Source organism: Oryctolagus cuniculus, chromosome 18, assembly GCF_051225735.1.
Source record: "Oryctolagus cuniculus isolate XC-2025 breed Fujian yellow rabbit chromosome 18, ASM5122573v1, whole genome shotgun sequence".
NCBI classification, from domain to species: domain Eukaryota; kingdom Metazoa; phylum Chordata; class Mammalia; order Lagomorpha; family Leporidae; genus Oryctolagus; species Oryctolagus cuniculus.
The window spans coordinates 9,775,886-9,794,391 of NC_142884.1; the positions used below are offsets into that span (position 1 = coordinate 9,775,886).

At 61.2% G+C, this 18,506-nt stretch overlaps 1 protein-coding gene across 6 annotated transcripts; it reads left to right on the top strand.

Annotated features, from left to right (window-relative positions):
• Window positions 1-15: 15 nt before the first annotated feature.
• On the top strand, window positions 16-18,501 carry TMEM143 (transmembrane protein 143). Of its 6 annotated transcripts, XM_089319012.1 has the most exons (9): window positions 17-164; window positions 525-765; window positions 3,750-3,854; window positions 11,561-11,755; window positions 13,386-13,516; window positions 13,831-14,110; window positions 16,498-16,585; window positions 17,005-17,132; window positions 17,469-18,501. In XM_089319012.1, exons 1-8 carry the CDS (start codon window positions 70-72, stop codon window positions 17,094-17,096), a joined length of 1,227 nt encoding a protein of 408 aa, XP_089175138.1. In that variant the 5' UTR covers window positions 17-69; the 3' UTR covers window positions 17,097-17,132; window positions 17,469-18,501. The 6 variants fall into 6 exon arrangements, 4 of the variants coding, with proteins under 4 accessions (XP_089175138.1, XP_002723784.4, XP_008250637.4 ...); XR_016224627.1 differs by lacking the exon at window positions 16,498-16,585; XM_002723738.6 differs by lacking the exon at window positions 16,498-16,585 and having other exon boundaries at window positions 16,943-17,132.
• The last annotated feature ends 5 nt before the right edge of the window (window positions 18,502-18,506 follow it).

Genomic DNA, 18,506 nt, shown 5'->3' on the forward strand with positions numbered 1-18,506 from the left:
CGCGCATGCGCAACTGAGAGTGGGCGGGGAGAAAAAAATGGATCGCGCAGTAAGAACCCGGATTTGCGCATGCGCTTTACTAAGGCTGAAGCCAAACCTTGGGGGCCAAGGACGCCCTTCTGCACATGCGCAGGAGGCTCAATGACAGTCGAGCGTTGCCTAAGGTGAGGGAGAGGCGAGGGATTGCCTGGCCGGGGGAGGGCGGCCCTGCACCCCCTAAGTAGCCTTTTGGAGCATCTCCTATGTTCCTAAAGTCCACCTCGCCGGCTAGACCCTGAGGAAGTCAGTTGTACTACTTCTGGGTGTCTAGGCCTGCAGAGCGCCCCAAAACCCAGGATCCCTGACCCCTGTCTAGGCCTCAGGCCAGGTGTGCGTGTGGGAGAGGAAAGGCAAGCGGGGCGACGGGGCAGCGGGTGCACTCCGCCCTGGCCGGGGCAGCGGCGGCCCCTGCAGGGCGGGGCGTGGAGGTGGAGAGGGCGTTCCATCCACATGACCTTTGGCCTCTGTCGTTTCCCTCCGTTTAGGCTCCCGGGAAAGGGCCTGGCTATGTGGCATGTGACCCGGGGGGTCTGCGGGTCCAGGTTCCGAGTATGGCCCCTGTTGCCCGCGCTCCTCGGGCCCCCGCGGGCCCTCTCGTCCCTGGCAGCCAAGATGGGGGAGTACCGCAAGATGTGGAACCCCACGGAGCCCCGCGACTGGGCCCAGCAGTACCGCGAGCGCTTCATTCCATTCTCCAAGGAGCAGCTGCTCCGCCTCCTGATCCAGGTACCGACCGTCCCGGGACCTAGGGCCTGGGGACTACGGCTCCCGGCAAGCTTTGCGGCGGCAGGGCGCCCACATACTGTAGAGGGCTGCCCTGGCGCCTCCTGGGAGTTGTAGTTCCCTGGGCGGTCTCCTCCAGTCCCAAGTGGGTGTGTGCGAGGTGTGTTGCAATGCCAGGGCCCGACCTCTGAGTTGCAGATACGGCTTCGATTCCTGACTTCAGCTTGTTCTGGAACCTTGACAGAGCTTTCTGGAGTATGGTGTTGTGTTCCCTCCCCCACCCCCCTAAAACAAGTAATCCTCATCATCACTAGTTTTGCTACCCAGTAGTAGTTATACATACAGTGTCACAAAGCTAGGCTCATAATTATCGTCACACCATTTGGGTTCTTACTCTGGCATCGCACCAAGCCTTCGTCATGTGTTGTCCCATCATCCTAACAACCCAGTAAGAGACATTGCACCCCCATCTCTGTTTTATAGAGGTGATGAATACATTCAGAGGTAAAGTAACAGTCCAGGGGTCTGACTCCAGAGCTGGATCGGGAGCAGGGTGAGGCAATGTTCCAGCCTACACGAGTGCCTTCTTAATGCTGGCCCCCTTGGTTGCCTTCTTCACCGGCCCCAGTCCGGAGCCAGACTCTGACCCCCGCCATGCCTTCTGTCATGAGGGTTTGCATTCATTCAGTCCGCAGTTTGTTTTTTTTTTTTTTTAAAGATGTATTTATTTATTTGAAAGTCAGAGTTACACAGAGAGAGGAGAGGCAGAGAGAGAGAGAGAGAGAGAGCGAGAGAGATATCTTCCATCCAATGGTTCACTTTCCAGTTGGCCGCAACGGCCGGAGCTGCGCCGATCTGAAGCCAGGAGCTTCTTCCAGGTCTCCCACGCAGGTGTAGGGGCCCAAGGACTTGGGCCATCTTCCACTGCTTTCCCAGGCCATAGCAGAGAGCTGGATCAGAAGAGGAACAGCCGGGATTGGAACCGGCACCCGTATGGGATGCCAGCGCGTCAGGCCAGGGCGTTAACCTGCTGAGCCTAGTGCTGGCCCCTCAGGTGGCAGTTGTTCACTGAGCACCCACCCCACATGCTGAATCCTGCGCTACACTTAATGCAGACATCACGTGCACCTGTGGCCATGCGTGGTCACATCCGGCCCCCGTCAGTCCTCCAAGAAGCAGAGTGCGGTCCTCTGTCACTGCCCAGGAAGCAGAGGCTTGGCGCTCCTGTGCGCTGTGGAGTCAGACAGGCCTGTGTCACACTCACCTCCCTGCGATACGGTGACTTTCCCAAGCCTCTCTCCCTCTGAAAAAGGGCAGTTGTAGGGGGCTGGCGCTGTGGCGCAGCGGGTTAAAGCCCTGGCCTGCAGTGCCGACATCCCATATGGGCACCAAATCTAGTCCCGGCTGCTCCTCTTCTGATCCAGCTCTCTGCTATGGCCTGGGAAAGCAGTGGAAGATGGCCCAAGTGCTTGGGCCCCTGCACTAACATGGGAGATCCGGAAGAAGCTCCTGGCTTCGGATCAGGGCAGCTCCGGCTGTTGCGGCCATCTGGGGAGTGAACCAACAGAGGGAAGACCTCTCTTTCTGCCTCTACCTCTCTCTGTAACTCTGTCCTTCAAGTAAATAAAATAAATCTCTTTTTTTAAAGGGCAGTTGTAATTCCACGAAACTCTCTCTCTCTCTCTCTCTCTCTCTCTCTCTAAGATTCATTTGAAAGGGAGAGTTAGAGAGAGAGGTCTTCCATCTGCTGATTCACTGCCTAAATGGCTGCAATGGCTGGAGCTGAGCCAGGCTGAAGCCAGGAGTCCGGAGCTTCACCTGGGTCCCCCGCGTCGGTGGCAGAGGGCCAAGCACTTGTGCCATCTGCTGCTTTCCTCTGTGCATTAGCAGGGACCTGGATTGGAAGCGGAGCAGCCGGGACTCCAGCCGGCGCCCATGTGAGATGCCAGCATTGCAGGTGGTAGTGTAACCCGCTTTGGCACAGCCAGCCCCACAAACCTTGTGTCCCCTGGAGGACGACGCCGTGCGCGCTGACGGTGCCTGGCACACGTAAATGTTGTGTGTCACCAAGCACGCGTCCAGGCAGCGCCTCATCCTCCAGATCTCTCGGCCAGGTTCTTCCTTACGTTGGGCTGACGTGGTTTCTTTTTTTCTTAAGAGAAAATGTCGAGCACTTTTTAAAAACTTAAACCATATCTATTTATTTGGGAGGCAGACGGACAGTGATTGGGGCTGGGCCGGGCTGAAGCCAGGAGCTGGGAATACAACCCAGGGCTCCGGCAAGGGTGGCCGGGGCCCGCGTACCTGAGCCGTCACCTGCTGCCTCCCAGGCTGTGGGTCAGCAGCAAGCTGGAATCAGGGTGGAGTCAGGACTCCAACTCCGATCCGGGATGTTGGTGTCCGAACAGTGTCTCAACCGCATGGCCAGATGCCTGCCCCGGCCTCGGTTTCATTGGTCAAACCCCATTCTTCACACTGAAATGAAAGAACAATTGTTTTTTAAAAAATTATTTATTTGAAAGTCAGAGTTACACAGAGAGAGAAGGAGAGGCAGAGACAGAGAGAGGTCTTCCATCCACTGGTTCACTCCTCCAGATGGCTGCAACAGCTGGAGCTGCACCAATCCGAATCCAGGAGCCAGGAGCCTCTTTCCAGTCTCCCACGTGGGTGCAGGGGCCCAAGGACTTGGGCCATCTTCCACTGCTTTCCCAGGCCATAGCAGAGAGCTGGATCGGAAGTGGAGCAGCCAGGACTCAAACCAGCACCCATATGGGATGCCGGCCCTGCAGGTGGCGGCTCAACCCGCTACGCCCTGGCGCCAGCCTGGGCACTCCGTCTTAAGCACCACGCCAAACGCTTACCCCCCAGACAAAAACGCGAGCCGTTTAGGAGGTCCCGAGCTCTGCCTGTGTGGTGCTGCCAGGGAAAGCGCCCTGCCCAGCTGGGGCAGGAGCTCTGAAGAGAAGTTCTGCTCTCTGAGGCCACAGGAATTCCACTCCAGCCCGGCGGAGAAGGTGGCTCTGGAGGAGTTCTCGGCCCACGTGGACTTCTGCACCCTGTTCCACTACCACCACGTCCTGGCCCGGCTGCAGGTGAGGCGGATCCCTCAGCCAACACTCAGGGCGCCTGCTTGGAGCCTGGCGCTGGGGGCCTAGCAGTGGACAGGGCTGGTGCAGCCAGGCCCGCCTGGGGAGACGAGAAGTAAACACAGGTGGGGTGCCCTGCGGGGACTGGTGGAGGAAGAGTGAAGAGGGGAGAGAGCGGGGAGGTAGGCCAGAGGGAGTGGACGCAGATCTCCCCGAGCTGCCTCGGGGCCTCCGCGAGCGGTTGTTGGACTCCCACGGAGCCGGGAGCTGCTGTTTGGAGGAGGTCAGAGGCGAGGAGGCCTGGTGAAGAGGCTGTTGCCCTTGTCCAGCGAGAGGTGATGGGAGCTCCGTCAGGAGTAACGGCCATGGCGGTGGTGGAAAGGAGGCGCTGCCTCGCTGAGAAGCGGAGGTGGGGAGGCCCGTGGGGACCACCCGAGCTCGATTCTGGACTCAGTGAACCTTCCAGGTGAACAGATGGAGTTTGTGGGTCTGGGTTGTGCGAGCTCTGGGAAGATCTGGGTGGTACAGAAGGAGACCCCCAAGGGGGAGCAGAGAGCCACAGATCTTCACCGCTCAGGGCTCCCGGGGCTGAGACGGCCCCGGTGCTGGCTGGTCCTTAGATGTTGCCTCCTCCCACGGTGGAAGGGGCCGAGGCAGCTCTGGGGGCACTGGTCTCTTCTGTGAGCGATCCACCCCGCGACCCAACCACCTCCCAGAGGCCCACCCGCTACGATCTGGGTGGCCAGGGACGCTCGCACCAGGGCAGGTGCAGACAGAGAAGAGCGCTAGGGACCCAGCCCTGAGAGGACTGGGAGTAGCGAAGGGAAGAGAGGGGCGGAACTCCACGGCAAATACCAGCCTCTCCTCCCTCCTCCCGGGGCTCTGCCTGTGCCCGGCTCCCCCAGGACCACTGTCGGGTTCAGTGGTTTCCTTGGACTCACGGAGCTCACAGTTTGTGACACTGAAAGGACACAGGTGAAAGTCGGCAGAGTCCCCGGGAGAGCCAGCAGCCGCCCTCCCTGTCCTGTCCCCCGCTGTGATGCCGGCAGGAAGCCGACCTGAGCTGGCTGTCCAGGGCTTTCCCTGGGCGGTCCATCACGTGAGCGTGGTCTCTGACCTTCATAAACCCCGCAGAGGTCAAACATAGCCGCTGGCCCACGCGGCCCCGGCCACGGAGCACGGCGTTGGCGGAGGTGTCTCATGGGGCTCAAGCCCCTGGTGAACCAGGACTCTTGCCACAGCTCAGCTGGGCCAGGCCCTCGCCTGGAGTGTGCAGGCTTTGGACACGGCCGGCCTGCTGGGTTCACCCTTCCCCGCGTCACCACTGCCCTCCTCCAGCCCCCTTCTTTGCTTTGAATAGCCAGGACAGCCCTGGAGTGCCTGCCCGCCCGGGCGCTGACCCTCACTCTGCAGCCGGCTTTGCACAGGTGCACGCTGAGGCCCCATCACGCTCACAGGTGGCCCCGAGGCTCTGGTCACAGGGTTTTCTGTTTTTCTATTTTTTTTTCCTAAGGTTTATTTATTTGAAAGGCAGTTACAGCGGGGTGGGGGTGGGGGTGGAGGTGGAGGGGAGAGGGAGAAAGAGAGAGGTTGTCTATCCCCTGGTTCACTCCCCAAGTGGCCGCCACAACTGGGGCTGCGCAGATCTGAAGCCTGGAACTCCATCCTGCTCACAGGGGTAGCAGGGGCCCAGGCACCTGGGCTGTCTTCCACTCCTTCCCAGGTGCATTAGCAGGGAGCTGGGTGGGACATGGAGCAGCGGGGACAAGAACCGGAGCCGGTATGGGATGCTAGCATCTCAGGGGATGTTTTAACTTGCTACATCACAACTCCAGGTCCTGTTTTCTGTTAACATTTTTTTTTTCAAAAAAGTGTTATATTCTAGCTTATGCTTATATGTATAGAAATGTAGAAATAACATAAGTGAATATACTTACATCTCCAAGGCACAAGGCTGAGGGGGTCAGGTGGAAGTGGCGGGGGGGGGGGTGAGGCCCCGGTGACTGCTGGGGGCCATGAGACCAGCGGCCGTGTTGGAGACGCGGCCTCCTGCCCCCAGCTCTGCGGGCGGCAGCCGCCTGCTCTGATCCTTCCTTGCCTTAGCAGCGCGCTCATTGAATTCACTCAGTAAATATTTATCGAGCGCCTACTGTGTCCCCTGAATGGTTCCATGTCCCCGGGCGCAGCGTGAGCAGGACAGATGTCCTCCCAGTGAGGAGGAAGTAGCCGGGCAGGAAGGCGCAGGGACCAAGGACCAGGCGTCCAGGGCTGCCCTAGCAAAGGGCTAGAGCCGCCGGCCTTCATTCCCTGGGGCTGAGGTGCGGGCTGGGCTGGCTCCAAGGGAGGAAGCGGCCGGCGTCTCTCCCGGCCTCTGTGTCCCTGGCTCCCAGACGCTTTGTTCCACCCCTTCTCCATCTTCACCTAGCTTTCTTCTTCTCTCTCTCTGCTTTGTTGTCTCCTCTCTAAAACAAACAAACAAACAAACAAACAAAAAACCTGCTTTTCATTTTATCTGACAGGCCGAGGAAGAGAGGGACAGAGAGACAGATGGAGACGTCCCACCTGCGGGTTCACTCCCTGTGTGCCTGCAGCAGCCAGGGCCCCGGGTTCACTCTCCACACGCCTGAAACAGCTAGGGCTGTGCCTGCTGGAGCCAGGAACCAGGAGCGCCATCTGGTCTCCCACGTGGGCGCAGGGGCCCCAGCCCTTGAGTGTCCCGGGCGCATCGGCAGGGAGCTGGATGGGAAGTGGAGCAGCCTGGGCGTGAACAAGGTCCTCCAGGATGGGATCGCAGCCTCCCAAGCTGCGGTTTAGCTGCTGTGCCCAACACCTGCCCGGTTTGGTTTTATTTTTAGACATCTTTACGGGTTTATGTATTTGAAAGGCAGAATTAGGGAGAGAGAAAGATCTTTCACCTGCTGGTTCGCTCCCCAGGAGCGGGCAGCAGCGAGCAGGAATGGGCCAGGCCAATACCGTAGGTCCATCTGGATCTCCCGTGTGGGCAGCAGGTCCCCAGTGCTTGAGCCATCCTCTGCTAGACCCCAGGGTGCGCGCTGGCAGGAAGCTGCGTCAGAAGTGGAGCAGCCAGGGCACAGCGCAAGCGGCCAGCCTGGCGGCTGAGCCACATGCTCCCCTCCCGTCTGCGTCTCCTTACAAGGACACTGGCCTTGGACTTAGGCCCACCCTGTCCCTGTGGCCTCCTCTCCCTCCTGACCCTGCTTCCAAATGAGGCCACACTCGGCGTCTCTGAGGGCAGGTGAATGAAAACACTTTTATTTATTTATTTTTTTTTGGAGGGGAGAGTGTGCATTTTTAGGGGACAGTCTTCAGCCCACCAAGCCCAGTTAAAGTTGAATTTCAGATAGCCCAGGTTATCTATTTATTTAGTGTAAGTATGACTCAAAGATTGCATGGGACGTATTTCAACTGAAATCAGCTGCCACGGGCACTTGGTGCAGCAGTTAAGATGCCACTGGGGAAAAATACGTGTTGCTGTGTGACGTTCAGATTTAACTGAATGTCCTGTATACGTTTTTCTTCTAAATCTGGCAACGCAAATTCAGGAGAAAAAAGAAAGTAAGGACGGGTGTGCCCTATAATCTTAGGTGAGGCGGTCAGGAAGGGCCTCCCTGAGGAGGTGACCCCTGGGCAGAGGCCCAGAGGGTGAGTGCAGAGGTCCTGAGGCTGCGGCGTGCACGGCGCCTGCGTGCATGGGGTACGGGCGCAGCAGCATGGAGGCCCGAGGGGAGAGGGCAGACAGGGGACCCAGGCCGGAGGCTCCTGCAGGGCCTTGTGCAGGGAGGACTCTGAGCAGAGCCACGGGCTGCCCTAGGTGGGAACGGGCGCCCCCTGGTGGCTGCACGGGGCACTGACGGTGTGTGGGAGCCCGGAGAGCAGAGTCCCCACCCAGAGTTGTGTGCCAATAGATAGCCAAGCCGACCTCAGCTGCTGTACCGGGTCTCGGTGCCACACTGGGGGGTGAGAGGGGTTGGACTCTGGATCTCGTGGGGCCAGCAGGACTTGCTGATGAGCCGGATGTGTGGGAAGAGAGGGACCTCTGGGCCTGCACACCTGGGAGGACGCGTGGCCGCTGCTGGGGTGGGGGCAATGGTGAGAGGAGCTGGCTGGGGTCGGGGCGGGGCCCCGTGGGCTTAGCCGTTTGCCCATGGGGAGGCCCCTCGGACATCTGCATAGAGAGCGCAGCGGGCTGCTGCCGGAGGTGTCTGGGCTGGAGAGAGAAGCCCTCGGAAGACGGGGGTGCAGCAGTGACCACCGTGGAGACCCCACTGATCTCTCCGTCTGCCAGCAGGTGCGGCCCAGGGCTCCTTGAGCAGTGGCATCAGAAAGCCAGGCTTGGGCGGTGGGGATGCTCTCCCTGGTGAATGTTTGAGACCGTGGAAGCCAGGGTCACGGCTCTGTGGGGTCGGCTATCAGAGGTGACCGTGGCAGCCTGCACAGTCCATGTTCGTGTCAGAAAGAGGTGCCCCCCCCCCAGCCTGGGCTGTCCACTGCAGCAGCCACTGGCTTCGCGTGGCTTTTAAGTGTCGGCTGACTGAACACACACACAAAAATAGTAACAGAAAAGCTGTCTTCAGCTGCCGTTGTGCTGCAGGTGCGCAGGGGCCACCCGTGGCCGGTCAGTGCAGGAAGTCCGCATCCCTGCAGGAAGTTCTCGGGGGTGCTGCCCTGTACCCTCTACTTCCATCTGAGTGGCGGGCGGGGTTTATAGTGGCCCCAGGGGTGGCTCTTGTTCTGGCACCTTTGTGCAGTACACAACTTGTACAGCCACCCAGGTGGCCCTGTTTACACTGGGGAGTAAAGGAAGGCTTTGGTCTAGTTTTTTTTTTTTTTTTTTTAAGGCTTATTGATTTGAAAGGCAGAGTTAGAGAAAGATCGAGATTGAGATCGAGATCTTCCACCTTCTGGTTGCTGGTTCACTCCCCAAATGGCTGCAAAGGCCGGAGCTGAGCAGATCCGAAGCCAGAAGCTTCTTTCAGGTCTCCCATGTGGGTGCAAGCACTTGGGCCATCTTCCACTGCTTTCCAAGGATAGCACCAGAAAGCTGGATCAGAAGTGGAGCAGCCAGGATGTGAACCTGCGTCCATATGGGGTGCCGGCATCATAGACAGGAGCTTTATCTGCTATGCCACAGTGCTGGCCCCTGGGAGGCTTTAAAAAAAAAATTATTAGCTGGCGCTGCGGCTCACTAGGCTAATCCTCCACCTGCGGTGCTGGCACTCCAGGTTCTAGACCCGGTCGGGGCACCGGATTCTGTCCCGGTTGCTCCTCCTCCAGTCCAGCTCTCTGCTGTGACCCGGGAGTGCAGTGGAGGATGGCCCAAGTCCTTGGGCCCTGCACCTGCATGGGAGTCCAGGAGAAGCACCTGGCTCCTGACTTTGGATCGGCGCAGCGTGCCGGCTGTGGTGGCCATTTGGGGGGTGAACCAACGGCAAAAGGAAGACCTTTCTCTCTGTCTCTCTCTCTCTCACTGTCTAAATCTGCCTGTCAAAAAAAATTATTTACTTTCACTTTATTTGAAAGTCAGAGAGATTTTCCATCTGCAGGTTCACTTCTTAAATTCCCACAAAGGCTGGGCGAAGCCGAAGCCGAAGCCAGGAGCCAGGAGCCAGGAGCCAGGAGCCAGGAACTCAATCTGGTCTTCCCTGTGGGTTGTGAGAACCCAAGTACTCAGGCCATCACTTTTGCCTCCCAGGGTTTGCGTTGCCAGGAAGCCGGAGCCTGGTGTTGAACCCAGGCATTCTGCCGTAGGCCATGGGCGCCTTAGCCACAGGCTAAATCCCTGCCCCAGGAAGCCTTTTTGAGAGTGATAACAAAGCCGGACTATGTCCGAGGAGTCGGAGTTCAGTAGCAGAAAGGGACAGAGGCGGGGAGAAGCTCCCAGCCGCAGCCTGTGCCACGTTCATGTGGCTGGAGGAGCTGAAGCTGGCATAGCTCGCATGCGGCCTTCCGGGGGCGCTGTGGTGCCGGTCCCCGTGGGCTGTAGTATGGAGTGGGTTCTGGTTCGCGAGGGCTGGAGGAGCCTTGGAAGGGTTTTAGCAGGAGACAGGTGTGGCCCAGTTTTGTCGATTCCAGACTGCGCTCCTGAGGCCGTTCCTGTGTGCCTCAGTTTCCACCTCTATCAGGAGGGTAACAGGTGCAAACACATGTGTGCGAGTTGTGCCTCAGAGCACACCTGGCACGTGTGCTGTTGCCACCCGTCGTCGTTGTCCTCTGAGTCGTGTGAGCCCTCCTGGCAGCTGGGGAGAGAGCAGGTGGGCAGTGGGGCCCACCCAGGTGATGGGGAGCGGGGCGGGGGGAGGGCCGATGTGCTCAGAGGCGGAGTCGGCGGCAGGTTTATGGCAAGCCGGCCAGGGCTGGCAGGCAGGCATTCCGCGCGGCGGCCAGGGCCCTGGCTCACAGCCCTGGCCGGGTGTGAAGCTCCCACAGGAGAGTCTGGCTCGCTGCAGACTCCTGATGGATGCAGAGTTCCCCCTCCCTCTCACTGCGGCTCGGCCCTGGCCTTGGGCTCTGTCAAGGTCACTGCGTGAGTCTGGACACGGGCCCCAGCGTACACCTGCGCCCTGTCCTCGGCTGCTATCATGGCTCCCTTCCACGCCACTGCGTCCCTGTGCGCTTCTCAGCCCGTGGGCTCTCCCACCCCAAACCCTGCCAGGCCGGCCCCCCTCTTCCTTAGGCTGACTCAAAGTCTCACCTGGCCCGAGCAAGTTCCTCCATCTCCACGCGGCCCATGGAAGGCGGGGTTTGTGGAGGGCTGAGCTCTCTGCGGCTGGCTTGCTGCTGGGACAACTTGTGCGGTATCCTGAGCCCAAGTCTGCACGGGTGAAAGGGGCTAGGCCACGGGGGGCTCACTCTTCTCATCCACTCAGCAACTTTTCTGGGGGTGTGGGCTGGGGGACTATAGGTCTGGAGGGTGAGGCAGCTAGGCAGAGGCCGCGGGGCAAGGGCCCTGGGAGACGTGGCATGTTCTGGGTGTTACTCCAGCTGCAGTAGGAGGCTGTGGGGGGCGTGGTCTCGGGGATCTCCGTGAGCTCTGGCTGAGGCCGAGTGGAGAATGGCTCTGCAGCGGCAGGCAAAGCCATAGGCAAGCAGGGCGCCGGAATCGGCAGTGGGGCTGAGATGTGGGAGGCGTGGCCGGGCTTGGGCCTGTAGCCCTCTGGTGGTCCGTTCCTGAGCCCCTGGCCCTGGGGTGGTTCCCACAGGGCAATGCTGCCTCCTGGGACTGGTGGCAGGGCTGGCTCTGACTGGTTCCCTTGCTCACCAGAGACTGGCACCCACCCGGGTCCCTGCCACCTCTCGGAAGTGGCCAGGTACGGGAGGGCGGGTCTCTCAGCAGCCTGAAAGGCCTCTGAGATGTCAAAAAAATGAACGATATTTGCAGCACAGTGCGCAGGCCAGAGAGAGGGGAAGTCAGGCCAGCAGGAAGCGAGGGGAAGATGCGCCGGCCACTTCTGCTCAGGCTGCGGGCAGAAGCCTGGCCGAGCAAGGCTGGCAAATGGCCAGCCCCACGTCCTCCGTCCCCTCCCTGACCATGGTGCTCAGAGAGGATGCTGACTGGGGAGCCAGGTGAGCGCGGGGAGGTAGGGGACAGGGCCTAGAGCCCAGGGCTGGGGGCAGCCCACCGCTTGAAGGGATGGACAGGAGCTGACCTAAGCGGCCCCTGCCCATTGTCTTCTCCCCTTCTCTCTCCTCAGGCCTTGTATGACCCCATCAACCCCGACAGGGAGACCCTGGACCAGCCTTCGCTAACGGACCCCCAGCGTCTGTCCAATGAGCAGGAGGTGCTTCGGGCCCTGGAGCCACTGCTTGCCCAGGCCAACTTCTCCCCACTGTCGGAGGACACCCTGGCCTACGCACTGGTCGTCCACCACCCTCAGGACGAGGTCCAGGTGCCTGTCTTGCAAGCTGAACCTGAAGTCCCAGGAGGCTTTGGGGCAGGGGCTGCTGGGCGATGTAGTCCTGAGCCGGGGCAGAAGCCACGTGGCTTCCCCCCTTGGTGAATTAGAAAAAGGTCGCACCCCTTCAGGCCACGTCACTGCTGTTGGAAGGATGTCCTACGATCTTCTTAGGATTAGAGACTTACTTGCCATCGGCCAGAAAATCATCATAATAAGCCATACAAAGGCTCATCCTTCAAGTCAACAAACACTAAATTCCTAGGAAGCTCCACGTTTTAGCGTTTGTATACTTTTTCCGGAATAATATTTTGTCATCTCTGAAATTAGGATGTGACTTACAAACAGCGGTAAGACATGACTTAATTGGCACTGTATTTTCTTTCTTTTTTTTTTTTTTTTTGACAGGCAGAGTGGACAGTGAGAGAGAGAGACAGAGAGAAAGGTCTTCCTTTTCCGTTGGTTCACCCCCCAGTGGCCGCTGCGGCCGGCGCGCTGCGGACAGTGCACCGCGCTGATCCAATGGCAGGAGCCAGGTACTTATCCTGGTCTCCCATGGGGTGCAGGGCCCAAGCACTTGGGCCATCCTCCACTGCACTCCTGGGCCACAGCAGAGAGCTGGACTGGAAGAGGGGCAACCGGGACAGAATCCGGCGCCCCGACCGGGACTAGAACCGGGGTGCCGGCGCCGCAGGCAGAGGATTAGCCTGTTGAGCCGCAGCGCTGGCCTGCATTTTCTTTTTTAAGCAATTACTTGAAAGGCAGAGTGATAGAGAGGAGAGAGGGAGAGAGCGAGCGAGCAGCGAGAGAGATCTTCCACCCACTGGTTCACAGCCAGGGCTGGGCCAGGCTGAAGCCAGGAGCCTGGATCCAGGGACTCCATCCTGGTCTCCATGTGGCTGCCTTCCGAGGCGCATTACCAGGAAGCTGGATTGCAAGTGGAGCAGCCAGAACTTGAACCAGTGTTCCAATATGGGATGCCCAATTTGCAAGTGGTGGCTTAACCCACTGTGTCACTAGGCTGGCCCCTGTATTTTCTTTCTCCTTCAGTGCCTTTGTAAAAAAAAATGAGTATCTTAAAATCAGTGTCATGGAGCTGGCGCTGTGGCGTAGTGGGAAACGCTGCTGCCTGCAGTGCCGGCATCCCATATGGGCACTGGTTCAAGTCCCAGCTGCTCCACTTCTGATCCAGCTCTCTGCTATGGCCTGGGAAAGCAGTGGAGGATGACCCAAGTGCTTGGGCCCCTGCATCCGCATGGGAGACCTGGAAGAAGTTCCTGGCTCCTGGCTTCGGATCAGCACAGCTGTGGCCATTTCAGTCTGGAGAGCAAACCAGTGGATGGAAGACCTCTCTCTCTCTGCCTCTCTAGTGCTTCCTTTCAAATAAATAAACCAGTTTAAAAAAAAAACAAACAAACAAACAACACTGGCATCTTAGAGTCTAGGATATGGGAATGAAGAGGCCCACAGTGAATGAGTGGTGCCCTCTGGGATAGCTTGCCTTGTGCAGTGCACACCGTGGACAGCCATATGCGGACACTGAATGGGGATGAGCGGGGGGGGGGCATCCTGCCCAGCACACCCCACACTGTGTCCAGCTGCCTGTCCCCTTCACCCCGTGCAGGTGACCATCAACCTGGACCAGTACATCTACATGCAGTTCTGGGCCCTGGGCCAGCGAGTGGGGCAGATGCCCCGGAAGTCCAGCGTGGGCTCCAAGCGCGGCTTCTTCACCAAGGCGCCCCCCGCCGAGAGGTGAGGCCGCCCTCGCTCCCCAGCCACAGCCAAAGGGAGCCAGGTTAGAGCCCAGGAGGGGCCGGCAGGTCAGGGCCCGGGAGCCCCGGAGCCTGGGGCTGGGGAGTTGCCTTTTCTTTCCCGGGGAAGTGAGGAGGGTGGAGTCTCAGAGCGGGAGGCACAGCCAGGACTCTGATGCCCTGCGACAGTTATGTCCCCGGCCCCCCACTGCTGGGCTGGCTGGACAGCTGACCCCCAGCACCGCCCATTGTTAGCGTGGCCGTGTGGCCATGGCCGTGGGCCGGGGAGGCCGCCCTGATTCCTCCGCCCCCCAGGAGATACTTTAAGCGGGTGGTGCTAGCGGCGCGGACGAAGCGCGGGCACCTGGTGCTGAAGAGCTTCAAGGACACGCCGCTGGAGGGCCTGGAGCAGCTGCTGCCCGAGCTGAAGGTGCGCACGTCCACGCTGCAGCGCGCCCTGCTCAACCTCACGCTGGTCGTCTCCGGCGTGGTCTTCTTCGTCAACGTGGGCATGGTGGTGCTTTCGGACCTCAAGATGGCCACCTCCCTGCTGCTGCTGCTCTTCGCTGCCTTCATGGGCCTGCGGGCCTCCAAGGTAGGTGCCCCGCCCCGCCCCGCTCCGCACCTGTCCTCCTGTGGCCCCGCCCACCCCGTGGCCCCGACCACCCCAGCCTCAGTGGCCCCGCCCTGTCCTCTCGTGGCCCCGCCCCACCTCCCGTGGCCCCACCCCACACCTGTCCTCCTTGGCCCCACTCTGGCCTCCCTCCCCCTCATCACACCTTGGGCTGGCTCCTTAGTCTGGCTCTGGCCTCAGTTTCCCCGCCCGGAGGATTGCAGGCGTGAACCCGTGCGGGGCCCTGGGTGCTGTGTGCGAGCTGACAGCCAGGCCTCGGGCGTCTGCTTTGAGAGGCGCGCTGGGATGTGGGGCAGGGCCGCGAGCCACGTGAGCCCAGCCAGCCGCGTGGCCGCCCTGCGCGGTGGTGATGGTGGGGAGACTCAGAGGATTAATCGGGGCTGAGTGCAGAGCCTGGCGTGCAGTGCGCCATGATCGTTATCATTACCGATGCGGCTGCTGGTCCCGAGGCCCCATCCTGGCCGGGTGCCATTATCACTGGGGACGGTGGCGGGTCTGTCAGTGCAGCCTCCTGGGCTCCGGCCCAGATGGACGGAATTGGAGCTCTGGGACTGGGGCCCAGGCCATTGTGTTTTCCGCGAGCTCCCTGCTTCCGCTCCATGTGAGAGCCCGGCTGCCCGGTACAGGGGTGCAGGTTGTTCACCATCCACAGATGCGTGGCTGGGGGTGGGGGTGGGGGTGAGCTGGCACTGCTTCTTCCCAGGCTTGGTGAGCAGCCCGAGGCGTCAGTCACGCCCTGTTGTCCCCTCTGGCTCATTGGTTTTCAAGCTGTTCCCAGCCGTCCTGCCAGGCTCTCAGGAAGACTGGTCGTAAATCCCGCAGATAAGAGCCAGGCTGGGTGGGCTGGGCTCAGGAGGGTGGAGCCTGGTGGAGGTGGTCCTCGGGGCAGCACGGCTGGGGGCGTGCGATGGGGCTGGCTTCTGGGCTACAGGGTGGGGAGGGAAAGAATGCCCAGAAAAGGGCCTGGGCTCTCTCCCCTGGGCCAAGGAAGTGGGGAGGGGCCATGGAGGGTGGAGGGGAGGAGCGGACCAGCTGTCCCACGCCCTCTGTGGTCCCAAAGGTCCAGGTGATTCCCTGCCCTGGACTGAGGCCCCCCGCCAGGGTCCCCCTTCCCATGCACGCGTGTTCCTGTGTCTCAGTCGCTCCCGAGTCTCCGTGCCCCAGCCCTCTCCACACGGCACTGTGTGCCCGCTGAGCCCAGGTCCATCTGCAGCCCTCCTGTCTCAGATCGGACCCGCTGCAGGAGGCAAGGCCACCCTCCCTGACCCGGCACCCCACGCCCAGCCAGCCTCTTACCTGCCCCAGCCTACCTTCCTAGTCCAAGTCTTCCAGCCTCCCCGGCTGGGTCCCCTGCAGCCTGTCCCTGACAGGACGCAGAGCCTGGCACGGGGACCCTGCTGCCCCAGCCCCATGGAACGCATCTGAGCTGCAGCTGCCCCAGCTCCCGCCCGGTTCCTGCACCTGCTCTCCCTGCAGACGTGGCCTCCCCTCCCACTGGGCTCCCAAGCCCTGCTCAGCCTCAGCCTCGGCTCAGAGGCTGCCTGCTCCTGTGGGACCTGCCCCGGGTGCCCCAGCCCAGCACCAGCAGGCCCGTGGGGCGCTGGCCAGAGACATGCCGGCCACCCGTTGTGCCTTGCAGTGGGGAGAGGCCACGGACACGCATGAGCGTGGGGCTGCTCACCGTGGGCAGCCTCGAGCACCAGGCTGTGCGTGTGTTCCAAGAACTGACCAGGCGTGACTCGGCTTGTTCCAGGGCGGGGGGGATCGGGGTGAACCCGGGTTTCCCAGAGGGCACTAGGAAGCCGTGGGTGGGGCTGGGGCTGCTCTGAGCTGTGCTGGGACACACAGGAGGAGGGAAGCTGAGGCCAGGGAGGTGATGCACCAGGCAGGAGAGGAGGGGCTGTGAGGAGGGGTGGAGCCAGGAGGGGTGCTGTGAGAGGATGGTGAGGCTGCCCCAGGAGCTGAGCCTGGGGGGCAGGAGCGAGTGGACTGCGGTCAGTGCTGAAGGGACGTCCAGGTAGCAGGTGGCAGCCCCGTCCAGGGAGGTGCCCAGCTCCTCGGGGCCCCACAGAAGACACAGTCCACGGAGTTCCACTCCAGAGGCTCGGAGGGCAGACAGGAAACCTCATGTGCTTTCCACACTATGCCGTGCCTGCACCTGCCCCCCACGGCAGGTGTGGCGACTTCTGCCCATGCCTGGACATGGGCCAGCCGTTGAGAACAGGCCCCCAGAGACCCCCTGGGCCGTGTGGGCTTAGGCAGCTGCCAGCATGGGCTGGGGCTGTCTCCGCAGCAGCGAATGTTAAGTGCTTGGGACGGCCCTCCCTGGCACCACCCTCCTTTTACAGCCGGTGGTGCTGCCCTGGGGCTTCTGTCCTAGCTGGGGGCTCCCAGCCAGGAGGGCTATGGCTACGGCAGCAGGTGTGCTGGCAGCAGGTGAATGGAGGAATCCCCATATGTATTTTCAGCCTGAACCCAGGCACGGGTGGGCTCCCACTTCCCCTCCCTGGGGACAGCAAGGATGGAGAAAGGGGTCCCAGGAAGGAGGGGTCCTCGGGTGGGGGAGGAAGCAGCCAGGACCCCGCTGGCCCCTCCACTTCTGTTCACGCCACAGCGTCCCCAGTCCCTTCCTCTGTGCGCCCTTGTGGAGGAGTTCAAACACAAACAGCCTTCCGCCCCTGAAAATGACAGCCCCAGCCCCAATGCCCGGGGAGGAGGGACCTGGGTGGGGTCGCCACGAGGCCTGCGGGAAGCAGTGGCGCGCACTGAGCCGGTGGTCGCCACCCGCCGCAGATGTTTGGGCAGCGGCGCAGCGCGCAGGCCCTGGAGCTGGCGCACATGCTCTACTACCGCAGCACGTCCAACAACTCGGAGCTGCTCAGCGCGCTGGCCCTGCGCGCGCAGGATGAGCACACCAAGGAGGCGCTGCTGGCGCACAGCTTCCTGACCCGGCGGCCGGGGGGTGCGCAAGGCCCGCCCGAAGGTAGGACGCGGCGCCCGGGAGACCCAACCCCCGAACCCAGCTTCCCGTCTGGGTCCCTGGTGTGGCCTCCGCCTCCATGGGGTCTTGGATGGATGGCGTGTCCCCTCTCCCCGCAGTCCTCCCTCTACGTGAGCCCACGCTCTCCCCACAAGAGACCCTTGCCCCTGTCTATAGGAGCTCCAGGCCGTCCCTTCCCAACAGGAGCCCCCACACCGTCCCCAGATGAGTTCCCATGCCTTGTCCCACTGCCCTCCCCCGCCAAGCCTCGAGGGTTCCGCCGGCCAGCGCCCCGCAACGCCTCCAGCCTGGCCTCACAGCCTGCTCTCCCACCCGCAGAGACCTCCCGGTGGCTGCAGTTGGAGGTGGAGAATTGGCTGCTGGCCCAGTCAGGCTGTGACGTGGCCTTCAACGGAACCCGGGCTTTGGCCCACCTGCAAGCCCTGACCCCGAGCGTCGGGCTGTATCCTCCCCCGGGCTTCCCCAAGCTGGAGCCGTTGGCCGCAGGGACTTCGAGTCTCCCCCAGGCCGCGCCCAGGAGTAGCAACCCCTGCCCAGCCGCATCCGGCCACCTGGGTAGGAACTAAACCCTGCCCCCTCCCTCCCCGACGAGCCGTCAATCATGGCTACCACACGGTTGTCGTTCTCTGACTTCCAATTACTCACAGGCGATTTTTCTTTTTTTTTTTTTTTTTTTTTGCTCTGCTGTATGCTTAAACGTAGCAACCAATCAAGGCAGTCAGCAGCTGGTAGGCGCCGCCCCCTTGTGATGTACAGCCAATCAAAGCTCCTTGGCTCGGTTCCCTTTCCATTCGGGCCGCAACCCCGCCATAAATACCCAGGCGCGGCTCGGAGGAGGCGAGGGTGGCTGCCTGTCACAGCCGTTCAGCCCTCCCGAGGCTACATATCACTAGATCACTGCCTTTTTAGCCTGCTCCGGGCGGCGTGCCCGTGCCGTGCACGCAGGTGGGGCCCCGGCCGGCTGCCGGCGACAGCTGCTGGGCGCCACCGACCCTGGGGAGCCGGCTGTCGCAGCGGGGAAGCCAGCGACGGGGTCGCTTGGGGAAACCCGATCTCTAATGACTGCTGCTGCTTGTGTAGGGTGGGCCCTCTGACCGAGCAGAAGGGGCTAGGAACTTTGGGATGGGCAGAACGGCGGGTCTGCAGGGAACCAGAGACCCCCACTTCGTCTGGGACACTCCAGTCCCAACAGCCTCAGGTGCCTTCCCTGCCCCAGCCCCTCTTCGTTTCCACAGAAACTACCTCGGTCTGCATCTCCCCACCACAAGCGCCCTGTGCAACAGTATTTATTGGTCTATCAATTTCTCCCTGTCCCTTCTCAGTCCTAAGGGAATAAATCATGTTTAATAAATCCGG